The sequence below is a fragment of the Schistocerca nitens genome, chromosome 3 (assembly GCF_023898315.1).
Source record: "Schistocerca nitens isolate TAMUIC-IGC-003100 chromosome 3, iqSchNite1.1, whole genome shotgun sequence".
NCBI lineage: Eukaryota > Metazoa > Arthropoda > Insecta > Orthoptera > Acrididae > Schistocerca > Schistocerca nitens.
The window spans coordinates 310,729,279-310,749,381 of record NC_064616.1 but is presented as its reverse complement, the minus strand read 5'-3'; the positions used below and the strand labels follow the sequence as shown (position 1 = coordinate 310,749,381).

The 20,103-nt window shown below is 40.4% G+C and overlaps 1 protein-coding gene across 1 annotated transcript in view; it reads left to right on the top strand.

Annotated features, from left to right (window-relative positions):
- Nucleotides 1–20,103, top strand: part of LOC126248282 (apoptotic protease-activating factor 1-like) — a 274,185-nt gene that overhangs the window by 215,644 nt on the left and 38,438 nt on the right. Inside the window, exon 16 of the mRNA XM_049949131.1 lies at nt 19,449–19,691. Within this exon, the coding sequence (XP_049805088.1) occupies nt 19,449–19,691 (243 nt within the window). The remainder of the gene's footprint in view (nt 1–19,448; nt 19,692–20,103) is intronic.

The following is a 20,103-nucleotide window of genomic DNA, read 5'->3' as shown; positions in this document are numbered from 1 at the left end:
TGTGTCTGCTTGATGATCTGGTATGACAATCATGACCAAGTAACATGAGAAATGGTCAATGATAATTAATGCATATCAGTTTCCTGCTAGTGTTTGTGCAAAAGGGCCTAGCACAGCAAAGCCAATCATTTGAGATGATTTCTCAGATTTAGACAATCTTTGCAATGGTATTCACTGACAACTCAGATCAGCTGTTTGAGCATAAGGGATGCATTTTTTTATGTAGTACTCAATGTATTGTTTCTTCTGTGGCCACCAGTAATTTTCTGCAACATAGCGTTCCATGGCTCATCATCCACTGGTCCTTACCTAAGAGGGAATCACAAGCTTGCCACAATACTTCATCCCAGAAGCAGAGTGGCACAATGATGCAGTGGCTGCATTGTGTTTGCTTGTAAAGCACTCCTTCCTCAGAGCCGAACTGTGTATGTTTCACAGTTGAGGTCAGTGGCCTGAGCTCTGTGCCACTCTTCTGTGCTTATTCCAATGCATTTTACAGTGCATACTATGTGGCTTAATCCATCAGCATTACTGTGAGTCTTCCCCTCAGTGGGTTAGTTTAGTTTAGTGTGGTGTGTCTTGACACTGAAACACTTCCCATACAAACAGAAGCGAAAATATGTGATATGAAACAGTAGTGCCAACACTTCCTTATCTGTACTTGAATAGCTTTTTTCTGCTTTATTCAGTTACCTGGAAGCATAGGCTATGGAGTGTTCCCTCCCGTCTATCTCTTGGCTCAGAACACAGTTAAAATCATGGTTGATCAAATCATAAGACAAGATAAACTGTTTTCAATAGTCTGGAAAAATGAGAATTCCTTTAACTGTTGAAATGCTTTTTTTAAAAAATATGGGTAAGGGATGTTGCTACCTCTGCAAATACTGGTATGTATTTTTTACAGAAATTCTTGATCATGAGATATGATTTTACTTCTTTTACTGTGCTAGGCATTGGAAAATCTTTTACAACTTGCATAAATCATGAATCAGTTTGTACTCCATTCTGGCCACTAATGTGACCTAAATAGCGGACCTCCAGCTGTGCAGAGTGACATTTTTCTAAGCTGAGGGCCAGCTGTGCTACACACAACCATTCAAAAACTTCCTGCAGATGAACCATGTGCTCCTGCATGTCCTTGAAGTATACTATTATGTCATCTGGATGAACTAGGCATTACTGTTGTTTCAGTCCCCATTGAACTCCAACTAATAAGTGATGGAAAGTAGCCATTGAATTTTTCAGACCGAAAGGCATCCAATGATACTGGAAGTGTCCAAATAGGGCTGAAAATTCTGTCTTAAGGCTGGTCTTCTGATGCTAGTTCTAGCTGGTGATAGCCACTGCATAAATCTAAAGTGGTGGAGTAACAGCATTGCCCCAGATTGTCTACTGTCTCTTTGATATTAGGCGTGGGGTATGTTCACTGATTTAGAAATCTGTAATTGCAGGATAACCTGTAAATGTTTTTATCATGTGATGGCTTGTTTCTTCTATTGTTCCATCCTGAAGTTGTTGGTCTGTGAACTCTCCATTACTGGTTTCAAAAGTGGGGACACAGTATGGCTTCTTGTGTACAGGAGGCTCATTCCCTTTGGGAATTCCATGTTGTTTCGGTGGAGTAGCTAATAGTGCTCCAGGCAGTTTAAATAATCTTCCATATTATTTTAATATCTTCTACGTATCTACTCTTATCACATCCTTTCAGATGCGACACTTTTTCCGTGCAGTTAAATTGATAGACGGTCCTAGCATCTGGTACTCTGGTTTGGTATCTCTTTCTAATTCATCCCCTAAAATGTCTAAGTTATCTAACAGTGGTTCTTTTGACAGCCTCACCTCCTCTGAACCAAAATTATCTACACTGATTGGTACTACGTGACAACATAAAACATTGCACCCAATCCAGTACCTCTTTCCCTGGCAAGGGCTCTACCATGCATGCAGTATTAATTGGCAGATCAGCTTCTACATTCATCCATTTTTTGGTATTGTATCCTGCAAGTTGAGTCTAAGAGACTGTGTACACAGTTTAACCGACTTACCTGACATCTTGGGTGTTCCTTGCAACAGTTCCACTCTTTCAGCTGTAGAGCTGATACACAATGATGTCCCATCCAACTCTACCATGCACTGCTGCAGATTGACTTTAATGTGATGTTTAATCAGAAAGTCCAGATCTAGAACGATACCATAGCTAATGCCCATGGAAGGCAGAACTTCCACTCATCTTTGGAAGTCCCTCCCTCCCATGCAGAAGCCTAATGAAGTGGAACCAAGAGGATTCATACTTTTACCAACCCCATCACTTAACCTACAGTGTGGTGGGCTCAAATCCACTATACTCAGTATATTCTGGCTAGCCATGGATGCCTATGATCGTATATCCAACAACAACTTACACGACCTTCTCTTAACTCACTGAAGAGCCAAAGAAACTGGTACAACTGCCTAATATCGTGTGGGGCCCGCGTGAGCATGCTGAAGTGCCACAACACAATGTGGCATGAAGTCAACTAATGTCTGAAGTAATGCTGGCGGGAACTGACATCATGAATCCTGCAGGACTGTCCATAAATTCGTAAGATTTCAAGGGGGTGGAGATCTCTTCTTAACAGCACGTTGCAAGGCATCCCAGATATGCTATAATGTTCATGTCTGGGGAGTTTGGTGGTCAGCAGAAGTGTTTAAACTCAAAAGAGTGATCCTGGAGCCACTCTATAGCAATTCTAGACATTTGAGGTTTTGCATTGTCGTGCTGGAATTTCCCAGGTCTGTTGGAATGCACGATGGACATGAATGGATGCAGGTGATCAGACAGGATGCTTACATATGTGTCACCTGTCAGAGTGGTATCTAGACATATCAAGGGTCCCATATCACTCCAACTGCACATGCCCCACACCATTACAGAGCTTCCACCAGCCTGAACAGTCCCCTGCTGACATGCAGGGTCCATGGGTTCATGAGGGTGTCTCCATACCCATACACGTCCATCCGCTCAATACAATTCGAAACAAAATTCATGCAACCAAGCAACATGTTTGCAGTCATCAACAGTCCAATGTCAGTCTTGAGGGGCACAGACGAAGCTTAAAGCTTTGTGTTGTGCAGTCATCAAGGGTACATGAGTGGACCTTTCGCTCTGAAAGCCCATATCGATGATATTTTGTTGAATGGTTCACACGCTGACACTTTTTGATGGCCCAGCATTGAAATCTTCAACAATTTGCAGAAGGGTTGCACTTCCATCACATTGAAAAATTCTCTTCAGTTGTTGTTTGTCCCATTCTTGCAAGATCTTTTTCCGGGGACAGCAATACCAGAAATTTGATGTTGTACTGGATTCGTGATATTCATGGTACACTCGTGAAATGGTCATAGGGGAAAATCCCCACTTCATTGCTACCTCAGAGATGTTGTGTCCCTTCACTCATGCACTGACTATAACACCATGTTCAAACTCACTTAAATCTTGATAACCTACCACTGTAGCAGCAGTTACTGATCAAACAACTGCACCAGACACTTATTGTCTTATATAGGCATTACCGACCACAGCATCATATTCTGTCTGTTTAAATAGCTCTATATTTGAATATGCGTGCCTAAACCAGTTTCTTTGGTGCTTCAGTATTTATCTGAATAGGCAAATGTCTGCCACTGGTTTTGCACCAGAGTGTCCCATAGTTTGATCTGGGAGCCTTGCAAAGTGGCCACACCGCTCCCTGTACCGTTTAATGCAGGATCGTGAGTGTTACAATGATTCCACCGTCTATGTGCCTGTGGACATTTTTGAACAGAGTACCCCACTTGCCTGAACCTCTGATGTAGCAATTTACAGAAACATTGAATGTGGTCCATAGCACCACACCATTGACATACAGTGTCCACATTAAACACTACCAGTTTCTCCCTTGGTCTAATCACAGAATCAATTTCACTGAAAGCTACTGCATTTGCCACTGGTTCATTCAGGGTTGTTGGGAACTCCATGTGTACTTTCGGTAACATTTCAGTTGGCAGGCCCCACAAAAATGCATCAAGCATCCTTTGTTCAGCCTTCTGCAAAATCCCTCAATTGACATGAGCATCATTCATTAATTCATATGTCCAAAAAACTGTCTATTGATTCTCCTTGCTTCTGCAACACACCAGTAAGTTTTTCATGATAATACAGCAAGGTATTCTTCTTCCTGTAATGATCAGTAACTCTTCATGAACGTCTGTGAAGGATTGAGCATTCTGCAGTTTCTCATTGAACATCACATACTTCCTGGTATCCCCTGCCAAGTTTAAATGAGCTACACTTAACAATTGCTCATCACTCCAATTCCCTAACTTCACAGCTGTATGCAAACTATTCATGAAGATAAAAATAACTTCCCCATATTTACCAGAAAACAGTGCCACCAATTAGGCCACAGCAGCATCAATGATAGGTGAAGATGTGCTCAAGGGTGACCGTTCCCTTCTTTCACCTTTCAAAAGATTCGCTTCCTTACTCAAAGCTCCATTGTCAACTCTAACCTTAGCTGCCTCATTTAGTAGATGCTGAATTCTCTCCTTGGTGTTGTTTTCTCAGTGACAGCCATTTCAGTCAGCACTACCACTACAAGCATATAATGTACCCAAGTAGAAAGGAAACGACAAACACAACAAGACAGCCTCCTCCCCACAAAAAGAGAGAGAGAGAAAGAGGAAAAATCTCCTTCTCTTCAAGGTTTAGTTTGATGACCATTTCCAGCTCCAGCAGATATTTTGACACCAATATTGTAAAAGGTGTACTGTAGGGTAGGGATGGGCATGTGGTTCTCTGCTGCAGGTTGGTGATGGACCGGGTGAAGAAGGCAGCCAATCAGCTGAAAGAACAGTTTATTGATGGACATGAACAGACATTGCTTAGCACATCTGAAACAGATGGACTGCAGTCAAAAGAAGGTGATCCTCAGACCACAGCATGTCAGTGCAGGTGTGTTGATGCAGGTGTTCACTGTGGATGGTAGTGGTAGCGCGGCTACCTTAGCATGATGTCTCATGGCTGCTGGGTAGGGGCACGGCAGTGAGGCAGTGGCTATGAGCCCAGGTTGGACACTCAGGTGGTGGTTGTTGGTTTGCGGACCGACGGAGGCAGTGTCATAGATACAACAGCTGACACATGCTGTGCATCATCAGGCAGCCTAGCTCTGATGACACCCTGAAAGACTGGCCCCTGATGGTTTAAATCCTGTTTCCACATGCTGACAATTGTGGAAGGACCTGTATCGAGGCTGTGTCGAAACATCGAGAATGGGGTCGATGGTCTTATGTGGCATAAGCAGTAGGTCAGTCAATCATGTGGCAAGAGCCTGCATGACACCCCTTTTGTCAACACACAGAAGCACCAACTGCAGAAGTGGTGATTCTGCTGATGCTGTTGAGCTGGCAGGGCTTTGGCTAACAGGCTGCAGCCTGGTTTTGTTGCTGGGCTCCTGTACTGGCTGCATGTGTCTGACCCATTACAGTACCCTCTGCCACACACCACACACCTCTGGCTTGCAGATTATTTGTGCAATTTCCAGTGGATGCTGTTTGACCTATAAAATTGCCAAGTTTCAACATTTAGCAGAGCCTAATGAAATTAAAAACCACTATTCCCCATTTACACAACTATCTTGCAAGGCTTTTAATATGATCATGATCTTATGGCTGACACCAGGTTGGCACAGATTTCTGTTTTAACCCCGCCAGTTTCTCTCTCTCTCTCTCTCTCTCTCTCTCTCTCTCTGTGTGTGTGTGTGTGTGTGTGTGTGTGTGTGTGTGTGTGTGTGTGTGTGTAGGTAGGTAGGTAGGTAGGTAGGAGATGGGGGGGGGGGGGGGTGGCCTTAACCACCATACAAAATGTTATGCACTATTTTGCAGGTTTCATTTTCAACAGGCTTCCTGCAGAAGAGAAAAATGTAAGTGATAAACTACAGATTTTCGTATCTTCCTTGTGGCACACTTCTTTTTTTCTGTACAGTAGTTCTTCAAATTAGTTTAGAGCTTTTCACTGTAATGTTTTGTAATTTTTATCTGCTTTCTGTGAATTATGTAGTGACATGTTCTGCGACCATGTAGTTTTGCCAAATGTGGTCACACAAATTATGAGAGTTAGCTGAAATAAATTCTAAAAAAGCACAGCTCTAACATCTGCTCTCAGGGCCTGTCTTGTAACTCACATTCTCAAGTCCACACTTGAATACCACCTGTCACCCATCTTTTAACTGAACTGCATGGCATTTCATCCACTGCACCTTCCCTTTGAGGTCCCTGGTAATACAAATATGCAGTTTGGCGATTCAGTTTCAGTTTTGAACCAGGAATACTAGTCTAGCTCAGAATACATGTTTCCCCATTTAATTCCTTATTCCATATCGATGGTGTTTTTTTTTTTACTCAGGGCAGAGCAGGGAGAGCCTGTTAAGAGAAGATGTGATCTTGCAGGTGTCACCACTGGCCTTGTAATATTTCCTCCCTCTGTCACAGCTGTGGCTTCTATTAAATTTAAAAGTCTTGTATGTTGATGATATACTATCCCTTTCAAAGTTAAAAGGTTTATTTAAGAAGGAATATGTCAATTTTTTCTGTTGTGACTGTACATTGCAATTTGATTGCTCCATCCAGGTTTGATGGTGGGGAAATTGTTTTCAAAATATACCTGATGTCATTTGTCTATGAGCTTCTGTGCAGTTCATATCATCATTTTAGTATACTGTATAGACTTAGTCGAAGCTTAACTTCAAATCTGGACTGCATGGGGGCCAATTTATGTCAGCCCTCCTGGAGATCAATTTACCAGGGAAAAGTTCATGAACTCGCAGTACAGACACATTGCACATGTGTTCTGTCGTTCCGTCATGCTGAAACGATGTTCCTTGGTTACAACCAGGAAACTTTTGCAGTTAAGGCACCAAAAATTCATTTAACATTGTTGCATAACATTCCAAATCCACTGTAACTACACAACTGCTCTCATCCTCAAAGAAGTATGGGCCAGTTGTTCCTCGTACCAATATCGCAGCCACTATAGTAACTTTTGGTAAATGACATTGTTTCTCATGCTGCTGTCTGGGATTTGTTGCACTCCAGTAGTGGAAATTTTGCTTATTTATGTGACCATTCAGGTGAAAATGCTCCTTGTCAGAAAACAAGATTTTGTTAAATTAAGGGCTCTCAGTCACATCATTAATGAACTGCAGCCTATGTATGGCATCCTGAGGCTTTAATTCTTACACTATTTAGATTTTGTAAGGGCGCAGTTTAAGGTCTGTCTGCAGAATTTGCTACAGTAATGAGCTATGTACATTTAAGAAACTTCCATGCTTATGAATGGAGAGGTTAGGATCATTACAAACAGATCAATTTACACTCTTCATGGATTCAGCTGCTCTTGATGACCGTGATCATCCAGATTTTGGTTTTGCCAGTGCTGAATCAGTGTCCTCAAATGTTTTGACCCATTTCTGTGTAAGGAGCATCATCTAAATTATGCAATCCATGATCATTGCAAAATTTCCTCTGTGCGACAGTCGATGAAACACCGTTTTTGTAAAATGCTCACACACAGAATGTGCGGTCCACTCCAAGGAAGTGCTCCATTTAGACTGTATCCCTAAGGCCAAGCAAGCCATGAACATACCCCCAGTCTTCCAATTTGTTGCACATGCACAGAGAGCTTTCGGAACATGTTTGCCTACATTCACTATCAGGACATCATCTGGCGCACAAGAAACTTGTGTTGACTAGCAGGACATCATCTGGTGCACAAGAAATTTGCCTACAATCACTAGCTGGAGATCATCTGACACACAAGAAACTCCTCTCTCTGCTGAAAAGATAGTTGGTACTGAACCCCTCTTTTTCTGGTTGAAAACCCAGCAGTCAATTACACAAAAGGACAATTCCACCATTTAAAGGTCTGCCAATCATGTATTTTTCTCATAGTTGATTGAACCTGTCAACTGAACCCACTGGATTTAGGACAGGACACAGTTATCTGAAAGTCATGCTTTATTTTTCTTCCCGTAGATACATCTGGGTTGTTGTAAGTAGAAAACAGATCAGTGTTTTGTCCTACAATTTCACAGCAGTGACACCAGAACTTACCACAAACTGAAACTCTCCAAATTTAAGATAACTTTTTTATTTGATAATATATCTGGCAGACCTGTCCTGTTTCCTCATGCAGTTTCACAGCTATTAAGTCCATGGTTTCTTAGTCCTTTCATCACATCTGTCTCAATAATTTCATTTGGCATACAAAATAGTACAGTCACTGAGAAGTACATTTGACAGTGTGTTTGTACAAAAAAGTGATTATTAAGTTAATAATAAGATGAATTACTTACTTTGGACATCTTTGGATGGTGTGAAATGATGAAAATTGGCATATGACACAAAACAGTGTTCTTACTGTGGCCACACGTATGCACCACCAGTGAGCATGAGTAGTCACAGCATTCTCTATTGACTGTGCAGTGCTGTCTCAATTGTTTTTCATCCCTAGATGACGACAATGATGATGACACCATCCAGAGCTGGGTAACGTACACTATATGGTCAAAAGTATCTAGAGACCCATATTTAATGCATAGTTGACCACTAGATGTCATGAGAGGTGGACCTGCCAACATAAAAGGAGGCTGGGAGTATTGTGTTGTCAGTAGAGAAGCAATAGCAGCAGAATGGGTCTATCAGGAGCATTGCTGACTTTGATGTGGACTAGTCATTGGGATGTCATCTGAGTAACAAATCTGTCAGTGACATTCAACCCTTCTTAAGCTCCCCAAGTCCCCGATTGTTGCTCATGTGATTGTGAAATGGAATTGCAAAAGAAAAACTACAGCTAAACTAAGATCAGGCAGATCATGTGTACTGATAGGGATCGATAAGTATTGCAGAGAATAGTCGTAAAAATCACATGAAATCAATGGAAGGAATCACTAATGACTTCCAAAGTGCAACTAGCAGTCCAGCTAGCACAATGACTACGTGTATGGAGTTAAAAAGAAAGTCAAGCAACTCCTCATAAGTCACGCATTTCTGTAGTCAACACTAAGTGATGACACTTGAGGTGGTGTAAAGAGTGACACCACTGGAAACAAGTGATTTGGAGTGACAGATCGAGCTATCTCGTGTGGCAATCTGATGGAAGGGATTGGGTTTACTGAATGCCTAGAGACAATTACTTGCCATCATGTGTAATACCAACAGTGAAGTAAAGAGGAGTTGGTGTTACAATATGTGGGTATTTTCCATGGTTAGGGTGTGGTCCCCTTATTGCACTTATGAAAAAACTAAATGTGGAAGGACATGAAGATATTTTACAGCACTGTGTACAGTACAGGAACAGTTTGGAGATGATGATTGATTGTATCTGCATGACAATGCACCCTGCCATAAAGCAGTATCTGTGAGTCATACTTTGTGGACAATAACATTCCTGAAGTGGGATGGCCTGCCCAATGTCCTGACCTGAACCAAAAAGACTGAGAATTTAAAAAATTTGGGATTAGTTAGAACGTTGACTTTAGTCCAGACCACAGTGTCAGCTCTTGAGGAAGAATGGGCTGCCATTCCTCCACAGACATTCAGATACTTCACTGAAAGTGTCTGCAGTAGAGTTCAGCCCATCATAAAACCTGTATTACATGATGCACCTTAACTGTGCACCTGTGCACCAGCACTCCTAACGTGCACACCTGTAACTACAGACTGATTGACTTCCGACCTATTACACCATCCACGCAGGATATACCTAACACGCATGTGCAGCTGCAGATGATACGCACGAAAAGGAAATAGAACTGTCTCATGTCTTGTAAAGTTGTTCATTCTACTGCGCGCAACTCAAGGGGGACTGTATGATATACCGGAACATCTTACGTTCAATCTATTTCTGTGAGCTCAAGGTTCCTATTTAATTAGAAATTTTTTCTTACCATTATTTATTAAGTAATTGTTTTTCTCTTATGTAGGTTAGTACTGTTTTGAGTTACAGACTCAACAGTTTTATGTTACAGCACTTGGTTACACAGGTATATGTATAGCGAAATTTACATTTGTACAGCATATTGCACATGGAGGATGCACTTGTTTTTGGAGCTATTCTGGCAGTGACAGTAAATCTTCGGATTAGGGTAGAATGGCGATGAAAATGTAAAGTCAGACGTTGTTAGGTTCGACCCTGGCTGAAAGGAAGGGACAAAGGCAGGTGACTATATTCACTGTTAATGAAAGCAACTGAGGCCCAAAGATCTGCAAGAATTTTGGAACTTCATTAGGATGGACATGGCCTGTTTCAAGAAGCTGCTGTCTATGAGAAAAGATGGAATCTGAAAGTGTGACACAGTCATGAGGGAGGCTATCTCACCTTCTTGAAAGTAAGAATTAAATCATATGTTTATATGTTTTGTGATCATACCAGCCTAGATTACTGATAAAATACTGGTAAACGCCCCGTGCTACTCAGAGGTTTTCAGTCCTTGTCTATTGCACTGGGCAAAACTGCATGGACTGTCACCTATCACTGCCAGTTTCTCTTTTCTGGCATGCTGAAATAAACAAGAGATGCAATCAAAACAAACATGAATTTTCATAAGCTAAGACATTATGATACAAATCGAAAATCACCATGTGGTGTTATATGCATATTACTCAGAAACAAACAATTGCCGACATATTGTATTATGATACAGCAAGTCACACGTCCACCTTTCCTCACTTTCTGCCTGAATTAAGATGCTTCATGCCTCTTTGCTCCATTTCATTTCTAGAATACGAAGTAATCAATAGAAATAATGCTTTGACAAACAAATAGTCCAAAAGAAAGGCTACTGGCAAAAAAAAAAAAAAAAAAAAAAAAAGGATTTCCTCTGCATTTATGAAAACCTACTTACTGAAAAAAAAAAGAAACGTGGAAAATCACCAAGACAAAAATCTGAAATGAGCTAATAGCCACCAGGCAGTAAGTAAATAACAAGCAGAAAACACTGCGGTAGCCCAACCTGCACTGGCGCAAGTTATCACTGCCTATTGCGCATGCGTGGATTGATGGAGTTTAGAACTGCTCTCTATCCTGGCGCACGGATAATGTGTCTGCTAATTTTCGTAGTTTCGCCCGTTCTACTGCTAGATGGCTGTCATGCTAGACCAGTACTGTTCGCGGTGGATCGTCGTGTAATACCCGCTTAAAGGTGAAGGGTGGACACACCACATATTAATGTCCACTAGTAGATGTCTGGATACTTTGGATCATGTAGTGTATGCTCTGATGCTCATATCTGTGCTCAAAGTTACTGAGACGTGTGGGAAGGATGAAATGTGCAATGTTCCATCGAACAGAGCTACACCATTATATTCTGTTTAGGATTTGAAAATTTGGCTATGGAGACATTGGCCATGATTCAGAAAATGTGTGGAACTGAAAGCCTATCAAAATAGGTTGTTTTGATATGGCACAAGTGCTCCAAACATGATTGGTAGTGTGTGGAACACAAACCCGGCACAGTTTGCCCATCATTGAGCAGAAACAAAGACAATGTGTGCATGATGCAGTGTACTCAGGCTTGGAGTTAAGTGTTCAAATGTGCACATACCATGTAGAAATTGATAAAATGACTGTTTGCACTATCATTACCCTGGATTTGTAGATGAGGAAAATCTTTGCCAAGGTCATCACAAAGCTTTGGAAGATGACCGAAGGAAAACCCATTTGTGTGTTTGTAAAGATCTTTTGTAGAACATTCAAACAGACTATGAGTTTTTGGACACTGTAACAATTGGTTATGAAACATGGGTTTCAGAGTATGACCCTGAGACAATGTGCAAAAGTGCCAGATAACACACACCAACAACCCTTTGCCAAAAAAAAAGAAGAAAAGAAAGCTCATGTCAAAGACCAATCCCATCTTCATTGTCTTCTTTGACTCCAAGGATGTGGTCTACCACAAATTTGTTCCTGAAGGACATACCTTCATGAGTGTTTTCTGTGTGTAAGAGTTGAAAAGATTGAAGGGAAGAGTCGACCAAGTGAGACCAGATATTACCACTAATTTTTCTGTTCCCGTGAGTAGTAGTGGTGGTGGTGGTGGTGGTGGTGGTGGTATTTGGTTTTTGGGGCATGTAACTGCACAGTTATCAGTACCCACACAAATTCCCAATCATTTCACTGTCCAGTCTATTCACTTTCCCAAATTATGATGAAATGATGGGGATAACACAAGCACCCAGTCCCTGGGTGAAGAAAATCCCAAATCTGATCGGGAATCGAACCCAAGACCCCATGATCCAGAGGCAGCAATGCTAGTCACTAGACCATGAGCTGCAGACCCACTGAGTGAAGACAGCCCTCAAACCTTGAAACTGTAGCAGAGGTCAAAGGTGTCAATATGCTTTGAAGTACATTCTGAAAAAGGACTTATAGGGAGGCTTCCAAGCACAGAAAACTCATTAGCAGAAGTGTACGAATGCTCAAGGGTTCTATTTTGAAGAATTTTAATTGAAGGAATTTGGTACAATAAACAGATAAGTCTACTTTAGGCCAAAGATTAGATTTGCCTACATTGTATAGTTTGAAAATTGCTCTGTCGTGTGGTACTAGAATGGGAGCCGTTCCTGGGAACAATTCAGAATAATACAGGGAATGGACTTGTCGACATTGGGTGTGTGGGACAAGAACAAGGTATGTCCAGGGCTTGCTTCATCATTGCGCCAAACAGTAGTCAGATTCTGGCATGTGAAATACATCAAAGAAATTGACTGTGTTTGATATTACACAATATCAATTTTTAGACTTCTTGTTCCACAGAAGAAAAATCTGTTTCAGTCTAACAGTAAGAGTGTTGATAATGAGAGGTTTATTGTTTCAAAGTACGGTTTCTTTTGAGTGCTTCAGTTCACATAAGCATGTAGTTCACTGTAATGCATCATTATCACAACTAATCTGTCATGATTTCATCATTCAGAAAGACTCAATTACGTTGACTTTCCAGAGGAAAACTTTATAAAGTACCTCTTCCAGTTAAATTTGAGAAACATAAAAATGTCATGAAGCTTGCCAAGAAGTATGTGCCAGCTGCAGACATGGGATTTTGTAATTTGGTGGTCTGTGACAGATCTGTTACTCATGCTAGCTGCAGCTCGACAGAAAGAGAAGCATAATGAACTCATTATTAATCTTCACACCTTTCGCTTTTATTAAGGTATCAAATTTTTTAAATTCTCAGTCTCCTTATTATATTCAGTAACCTGTGAAGTTCTAAAAATTGTTGTTTCTCTAGTTACATGTTTATTTTTTGACATCATATTCAACAAACAATCATTTGGTGCTAAAGCAAGACTAGTAATTTTTTTTTTAATTAAAAAAAAAATACTGTAATAAATCTCGTTTGGTTGTTCAGTAAACTATTATGTTGTGCTGGTGGCCCAAATGAAGGTTGGAAAAAGCCAAGGCTGATTAATAAAGCATTCCAACACGAAAGTAAGTAAATGTGAAATATCTGGATATTGCACAAATGCCTTCAATTGTCTGGCAATCTTTTGTAGATCCCCCCCGCAAATTTGGACTAATTAAATTTTATACAATTCCTGCACAAGTGTGCAGGGGTTGGACTAAAACACAGAAATGCCATGAAAAAGACATGCTTGAACATAAATGCAGATTCTAACCAAGCCTGCAGGTTTCATAGCCAGGTTCAACAGGCATGGCAGTCGCTGTGCCCTGTCTTGGGGAAAGTGCACCAACTGACATCAGACTTACCAATCTAGACATTCAAAGCTTCCTTTCAGTTTGTTACAATTAAAAGGGATATTTTTCTTATTCAGAGTTAGGGTGGCTGCACTGTGGCAAAACGCGTATGGTACGCAAAAATGAAACTCTCACTGCCAGTGCAATGACGAAACGTACGCTGGGAAACACAGTTCAACTGACCAGTTGGATGTTTGTTGACGTATTTGTGTGAGTGTTTTGAAGAAAATAAATGATTTTGTGGATGGTTTAAATGCAGAAGATGGTACAAATGAAGTGGGAGTAGTTGAAATAGTAGAAATTCTGCAAGAAGTCAAACCCATCATTGTAGTTGCAACCAGAATGAGACTGGGGGGTGACAGTCCCTCCCAGAAAAGGAAGAGGCATCCTGATGAGTGGAAAAGAAATGTTTCCAAAACAGAAATGTAAAATGTAAGAACAGGAAAAGTATTATTCATGCAATGTTATGCAATGGAAACTGTGGTGACACTAACTGTTATGTTACAAGTGGAAGGATTAGGGGAAATTACTGGTAACTGTCATTTCGAGATTTAAAAAAAAAAAATCTCTACAAAAAGCAAAAACAGGATTTTGTTAATGAAAAGCAAAAACAAGATTTGTCTAGTTCATGGAGAGCCCTTCGACAACTTTGAAGCTAGATAGGGGAAGAGCAGCCTGAAGAGGGGAAAAAATTTCAGCAAAGGAAATGACCCAACATCAATCACTGCTGGTGTAGAATTTTCAGAAGCCAAACTCTAACACATCAAAAAGCCTTTGGAGCTCCACATTGGTGAAGACTGGGCAACCAATGACAAACTCAGATTCAACACCGAGGTGTTAGATGAGCAGGAAGGCACTCTTAGAGTCACTCCTGCTCCTGCCAGCCGTCAGAAGAAATCAGAAGTGATTTTGAGTCGATGGGCAGTGTTGAGGTTGATGTCACTTAAAAGCAAGTTTCAGCTAATTTTATTTGCTAGAATCTTTTGTCGCTGTTTTAACAAACCTGCAACTTTCCACAAATTTTATTATTTTCTAAAATTTTGTCGATGTTTTGCTAAGATGCAATATAGAGTTTAATTTTTTTATACAATATCTTGTGATCTGAAAAATGTGATGGTTAATTTTATTTTTTAACCTAATGTTGAACACTCATATTTGTTCTCTTTTTAACATTAAGTCAGTCAGTTTTTCCTGGTAAAATAATGTTACCTTTATATTTCTATATGCCAATTTTGTAGAATTTTCAGACTTCTCTTTGAAATAAAATGTATTCTGTTTATATTCACAATAATTAAATTCCACCTTTCTGTCATTCCTAACATATCACCGAGTAGCAAATTTTACAACCGAATGTTTGTTTTGTAATTGGACTGATACGTTTGCAAAACCATCTAAGTGCATAAATTGGGTGCAACAACCACTAAGTCAATTTCATTTAAGATTTTAACATATATAGCATAATAGCCGGCCGGAGTGGCAGTGCGGTTCTAGGCGCTACAGTCTGGAACCGCGTGACCACTACCGTTGCAGGTTCGAATCCTGCCTCGGGCATGGATGTGTGTGATGTCCTTAGGTTAGTTAGGTTTAAGTAGATCTAAGTTCTAGGGGACTGATGACCTCAGAAGTTAAGTCCCATAGTGCTCAGAGCCATTTGAACGATTTTATATAGCATAATAGCAGATTTCAGTCATTAATACTGAGTAATTAATTTCTTTTTACATATTTTTAGAAAAGAAATGAAGTCTTTAACTTTAATTGTTTGGATTGGATAAGTGTTTTGCAATTATCTCAGTTTTGCTTATCATGCAGTTAGCATCTTTTGCATCGGGGTTACTCAAATACTGATGGTGGAATAAATTTCCACCGTTAGTATTTGGCCAGCGAGGGAAGCAGCTGTAGTGATGTCAAATTCCTGATCACCAGAGTTTGCATAGTGTCTTGGATTACATTTCAGAATCCTCCACAGTGTTGCACAGAGTTATGGTATGTGACACTGCCAATGGTGATATGTCTGTTGGATGGAGACATTAAGCTCAGCAGCCCCCTCAATGCTATTCAAAAAGAGTATGCTACGTACATGTCAGCACTAGATGTTACCTTCTCACTTCGCTTCATTTGTACCTACAGAAACACAACACTACACTGTAGAAGCACTCATCACAGTAAGTCACGTATCTCTAACACATACTTGACACTTCATAACATGTTGGAGAAAGGCAATAGCAAATCACTGCCTGTAGGAACTTGCCGTGGACAGCAAACAAGGTTCCCACACTGCCTCCAACATTCATTTTCTGAGTATGGAACTGACATTGACTTTCCTAAAAATGCATGAGGAGGTATGGAGAATATTCATGTAAAACAGATACTAGCCTATTTGCTTGGTCCTACCAGCCACATTTAGGTCTTCATGAATATTCCCAAATTATTTCAAGTGAATGCTGAGGTGGTACTTACTAATAGGTCAAGGCCGTTGCAGTCCACTTTCCTTGCCCATTATTGTGGTCTTATGTTAATAATTTTCAATTTGTGAATCAGATTCTTTCAATTTACCTCTACTACTGACAATCTCTGCCAAAGAATGGAGTAACTTAATGGAACAAGTATGAGTGTAGAGCTTCAAAACTCAGTGTGTATTCCCTTACTGAGTTCTCTGATATAGAGCGTATAAGTCCCACTCTTGACATAAGATATTTGAATCAATTTGTTTATAGATATTTATGTAGGCCCGAAGGTGTAGTAGATGTGTTGTTAAAGGTGGCACAGTCATAGTGTTCAGTGATTCATGAATTTTCTGTAGTATAGTACAGTGATTTTACATTCTCCAGATGCTTGCATTATGTCTGTATGAAGTCTCAGAAATGTTGCTTTATCATTAAAAATAAGTTTCTCATGAAAACAATCCTTTCCCATGTGCTAATGTGTTCATATAACAAACTCAAAGCAACTCACTTCGTCTTTGGGCATGAGAGCCTCTAGCTATTTCAAGCAATAAGATGTCTGCCTCAATTTTTTTCTTTAAGATTTTCAAACTATGTGGTTTTGTGTCTCATCAGCATTTTTCTGAGGTAGTAGTATGATGGAGGGATTTGAAACTGAAATTCAGATCTCACTGAGCTTGACATGGTGTAATTGTGTTTCTAGTAGCTGCCTTGACAAGGGCAAGTCTCTACTTTCCTCTGTTCGTATGCATAAGCTGCCAACAGTCGTGCCACAGTGAGAACACCAGCTTCTGTCTCATCACCAAAGTGAAGGACAGTACATCTACATCTACATCTACATTTATACTCCGCAAGCCACCCAACGGTGTGTGGCGGAGGGCACTTTACGTGCCACTGTCATTACCTCCCTTTCCTGTTCCAGTCGCGTATGGTTCGCGGGAAGAACGACTGTCTGAAAGCCTCCGTGCGCACTCTAATCTCTCTAATTTTACATTCGTGATCTCCTCGAGAGGTATAAGTAGGGGGAAGCAATATATTCGATACCTCATCCAGAAACGCACCCTCTCGAAACCTGGCGAGCAAGCTACACCGCGATGCAGAGCGCCTCTCTTGCAGAGTCTGCCACTTGAGTTTATTAAACATCTCCGTAACGCTATCACGGTTACCAAATACCCCTGTGACGAAACGCGCTGCTCTTCTTTGGATCTTCTCTACCTCCTCCGTCAACCCGATCTGGTACGGATCCCACACTGATGAGCAATACTCAAGTATAGGTCGAACGAGTGTTTTGTAAGCCTCCTCCTTTGTTGATGGACTACATTTTCTAAGGACTCTCCCAATGAATCTCAACCTGGTACCCGCCTTACCAACAATTAATTTTATATGATCATTCCACTTCAAATCATTCCGCACGCATACTCCCAGATATTTTACAGAAGTAACTGCTACCAGTGTTTGTTCCGCTATCATATAATCATACAATAAAGGAGCCTTCTTTCTATGTATTCGCAATACATTACATTTGTCTATGTTAAGGGACAGTTGCCACTCCCTGCACCAAGTGCCTATCCGCTGCAGATCTTCCTGCATTTCGCTACAATTTTCTAATGCTGCAACTTCTCTGTATACTACAGCATCATCCGCGAAAAGCCGCATGGAACTTCCGACACTATCTACCAGGTCATTTATAAATACTGTGAAAAGCAATGGTCCCATAACACTCCCCTGTGGCACGCCAGAGGTTACTTTAACGTCTGTAGACGTCTCTCCATTGAGAACAACATGCTGTGTTCTGTTTGCTAAAAACGCTTCAATCCAGCCACACAGCTGGTGTGATATTCCGTAGGCTCTTACTTTGTTTATCAGGTGACAGTGCGGAACTGTATCGAACGCCTTCCGGAAGTCAAGAAAAATAGCATCTACCTGGAAGCCTGTATCTAATATTTTCTGGGTCTCATGAACAAATAAAGTGAGTTGGGTCTCACACGATCGCTGTTTCCGGAATCCATGTTGATTCCTACAGAGTAGATCCTGGGTTTCCAAAAACGACATGATACTCGAGCAAAAAACATGTTCTAAAATTATACAACAGATCGACGTCAGAGATATAGGTCTATAGTTTTGCGCATCTGCTCGACGACCCTTCTTGAAGACTGGGACTACCTGTGCTCTTTTCCAATCATTTGGAACCCTCCGTTCCTCTAGAGACTTGCAGTACACGGCTGTTAGAAGGGGGGCAAGTTCTTTCGCGTACTCTGTGTAGAATCGAATTGGTATCCCGTCAGGTCCAGTGGACTTTCCTCTGTTGAGTGATTCCAGTTGCTTTTCTATTCCTTGGACACTTATTTCGATGTCAGCCATTTTTTCGTTTGTGCGAGGCTTGGCTTGGCTAGCACTTGGATGGCTGACCATCCAGTTGTGCCGAACACTGGTGACAAGTATGGTGCACTCAGCCCTTGTGAGGCCAGTTGAGAAGGTAACTGAGTGAGAGAGTGACCCTGGTCATGAAAACTGCTGAACACATGCCCCTCCATACCTGCATCAAGTGACACCTGTCAGCTTAAGATCGTAAGATTACCTGGCAGTCAGTTGGTTCTGTTGGGTCTTTCGAAGCCTGTTCAAATGGAGAGTTATGCATAGGCTATTTCTGGAATTTTTATCTCTCGTGTGTTTAAGCAGCTGTTTAGTAGGCTGCTTTCAAAAAATCTATTGACAGAATCTGTAATAGTAAAACAAACTATGAACAATGCAACTATATAATCAGGGAAAGTTAAGAATACCACTCTTGTCCTTTATCAGCCATATCAGCATTTGAGGCACAAAAATGTGGGTAATTAGAAGCATAAACTGTTTTTAAAAAATGTAGTTCTGTGTTGTAAGAAGTATTTGATGTGCAGTGTTCAATGGAAATCCAGATGGAAATGTACAGCACTACAAATATTCTTTTAATTTCATTTAAATAACAGGTATACTCAAACATAGCTTTTCTCTTCCACCGCCACCAATCGTGATAACAATTAAAACAATATCGTCAACAACAACAAAACCTGCACATTACTAAAAAAATCACTAATTCATTAGCTGATATAAGTTACTTTCATGAAAAGGGCATTAGCTTTTAGCATCATATATTGGTAAATTTTTGTGAATATATTTTTCATTTGTCCAATAAATAAATGTCTATGTTTCTTTGAAGGAAGCACATTCAAATTTGTGATAGTGGAATTTATAAACTGCAGGTTCTTCGAGGCAAAGAATTGATTTGTGAGTCATCAAAAGAAGAGACCCAAATCACATGCTGCAAATTTGTTACAACAAACTGTGTTGTATATGGATGTGCAGATGGTATGGTAAAACTTTTTGAAGTAGAACCCAACAAAGTTTTGCACATTGTGAAACTTAATAAACCAGTGGTATATTTGGATGTCTTTAAGTCTGTAAAAGAAATAACAATAACCGCAGGTGATCAGACTGAGCTGAAGGTAAGATATGTTATTTTGGAACCTTGTCCACATATTTATTCAGTTATGTCATTTGGAGGTTGGATAAGTATGGCAAATAATTCATGGGTAATATTTTTGTCACCACAAAATATATGTCAGGATTTGGTTAACTTGAATATCCTAACTTGTTTTGGGTATTTTCTTTCCCATGTTCACTACTTTTAACATTTCCCAGGCACAAATCATTCTAATGTTCAGATTCAGAAGCCTTATATTTTTAAGCTTATCTGTTCCAGATGTTTAAGAACCTGTGACTGTTTATTCAATATAATTACACAAAACTGCAACCACTCACTTTTTTGAAATTGTTATTTATTCAGTGAACCAGATCATTGAAGAAATAACTATTTCAAAAAGTTACTGGTTGCAGTTTTCTGTATTTATAATGCAT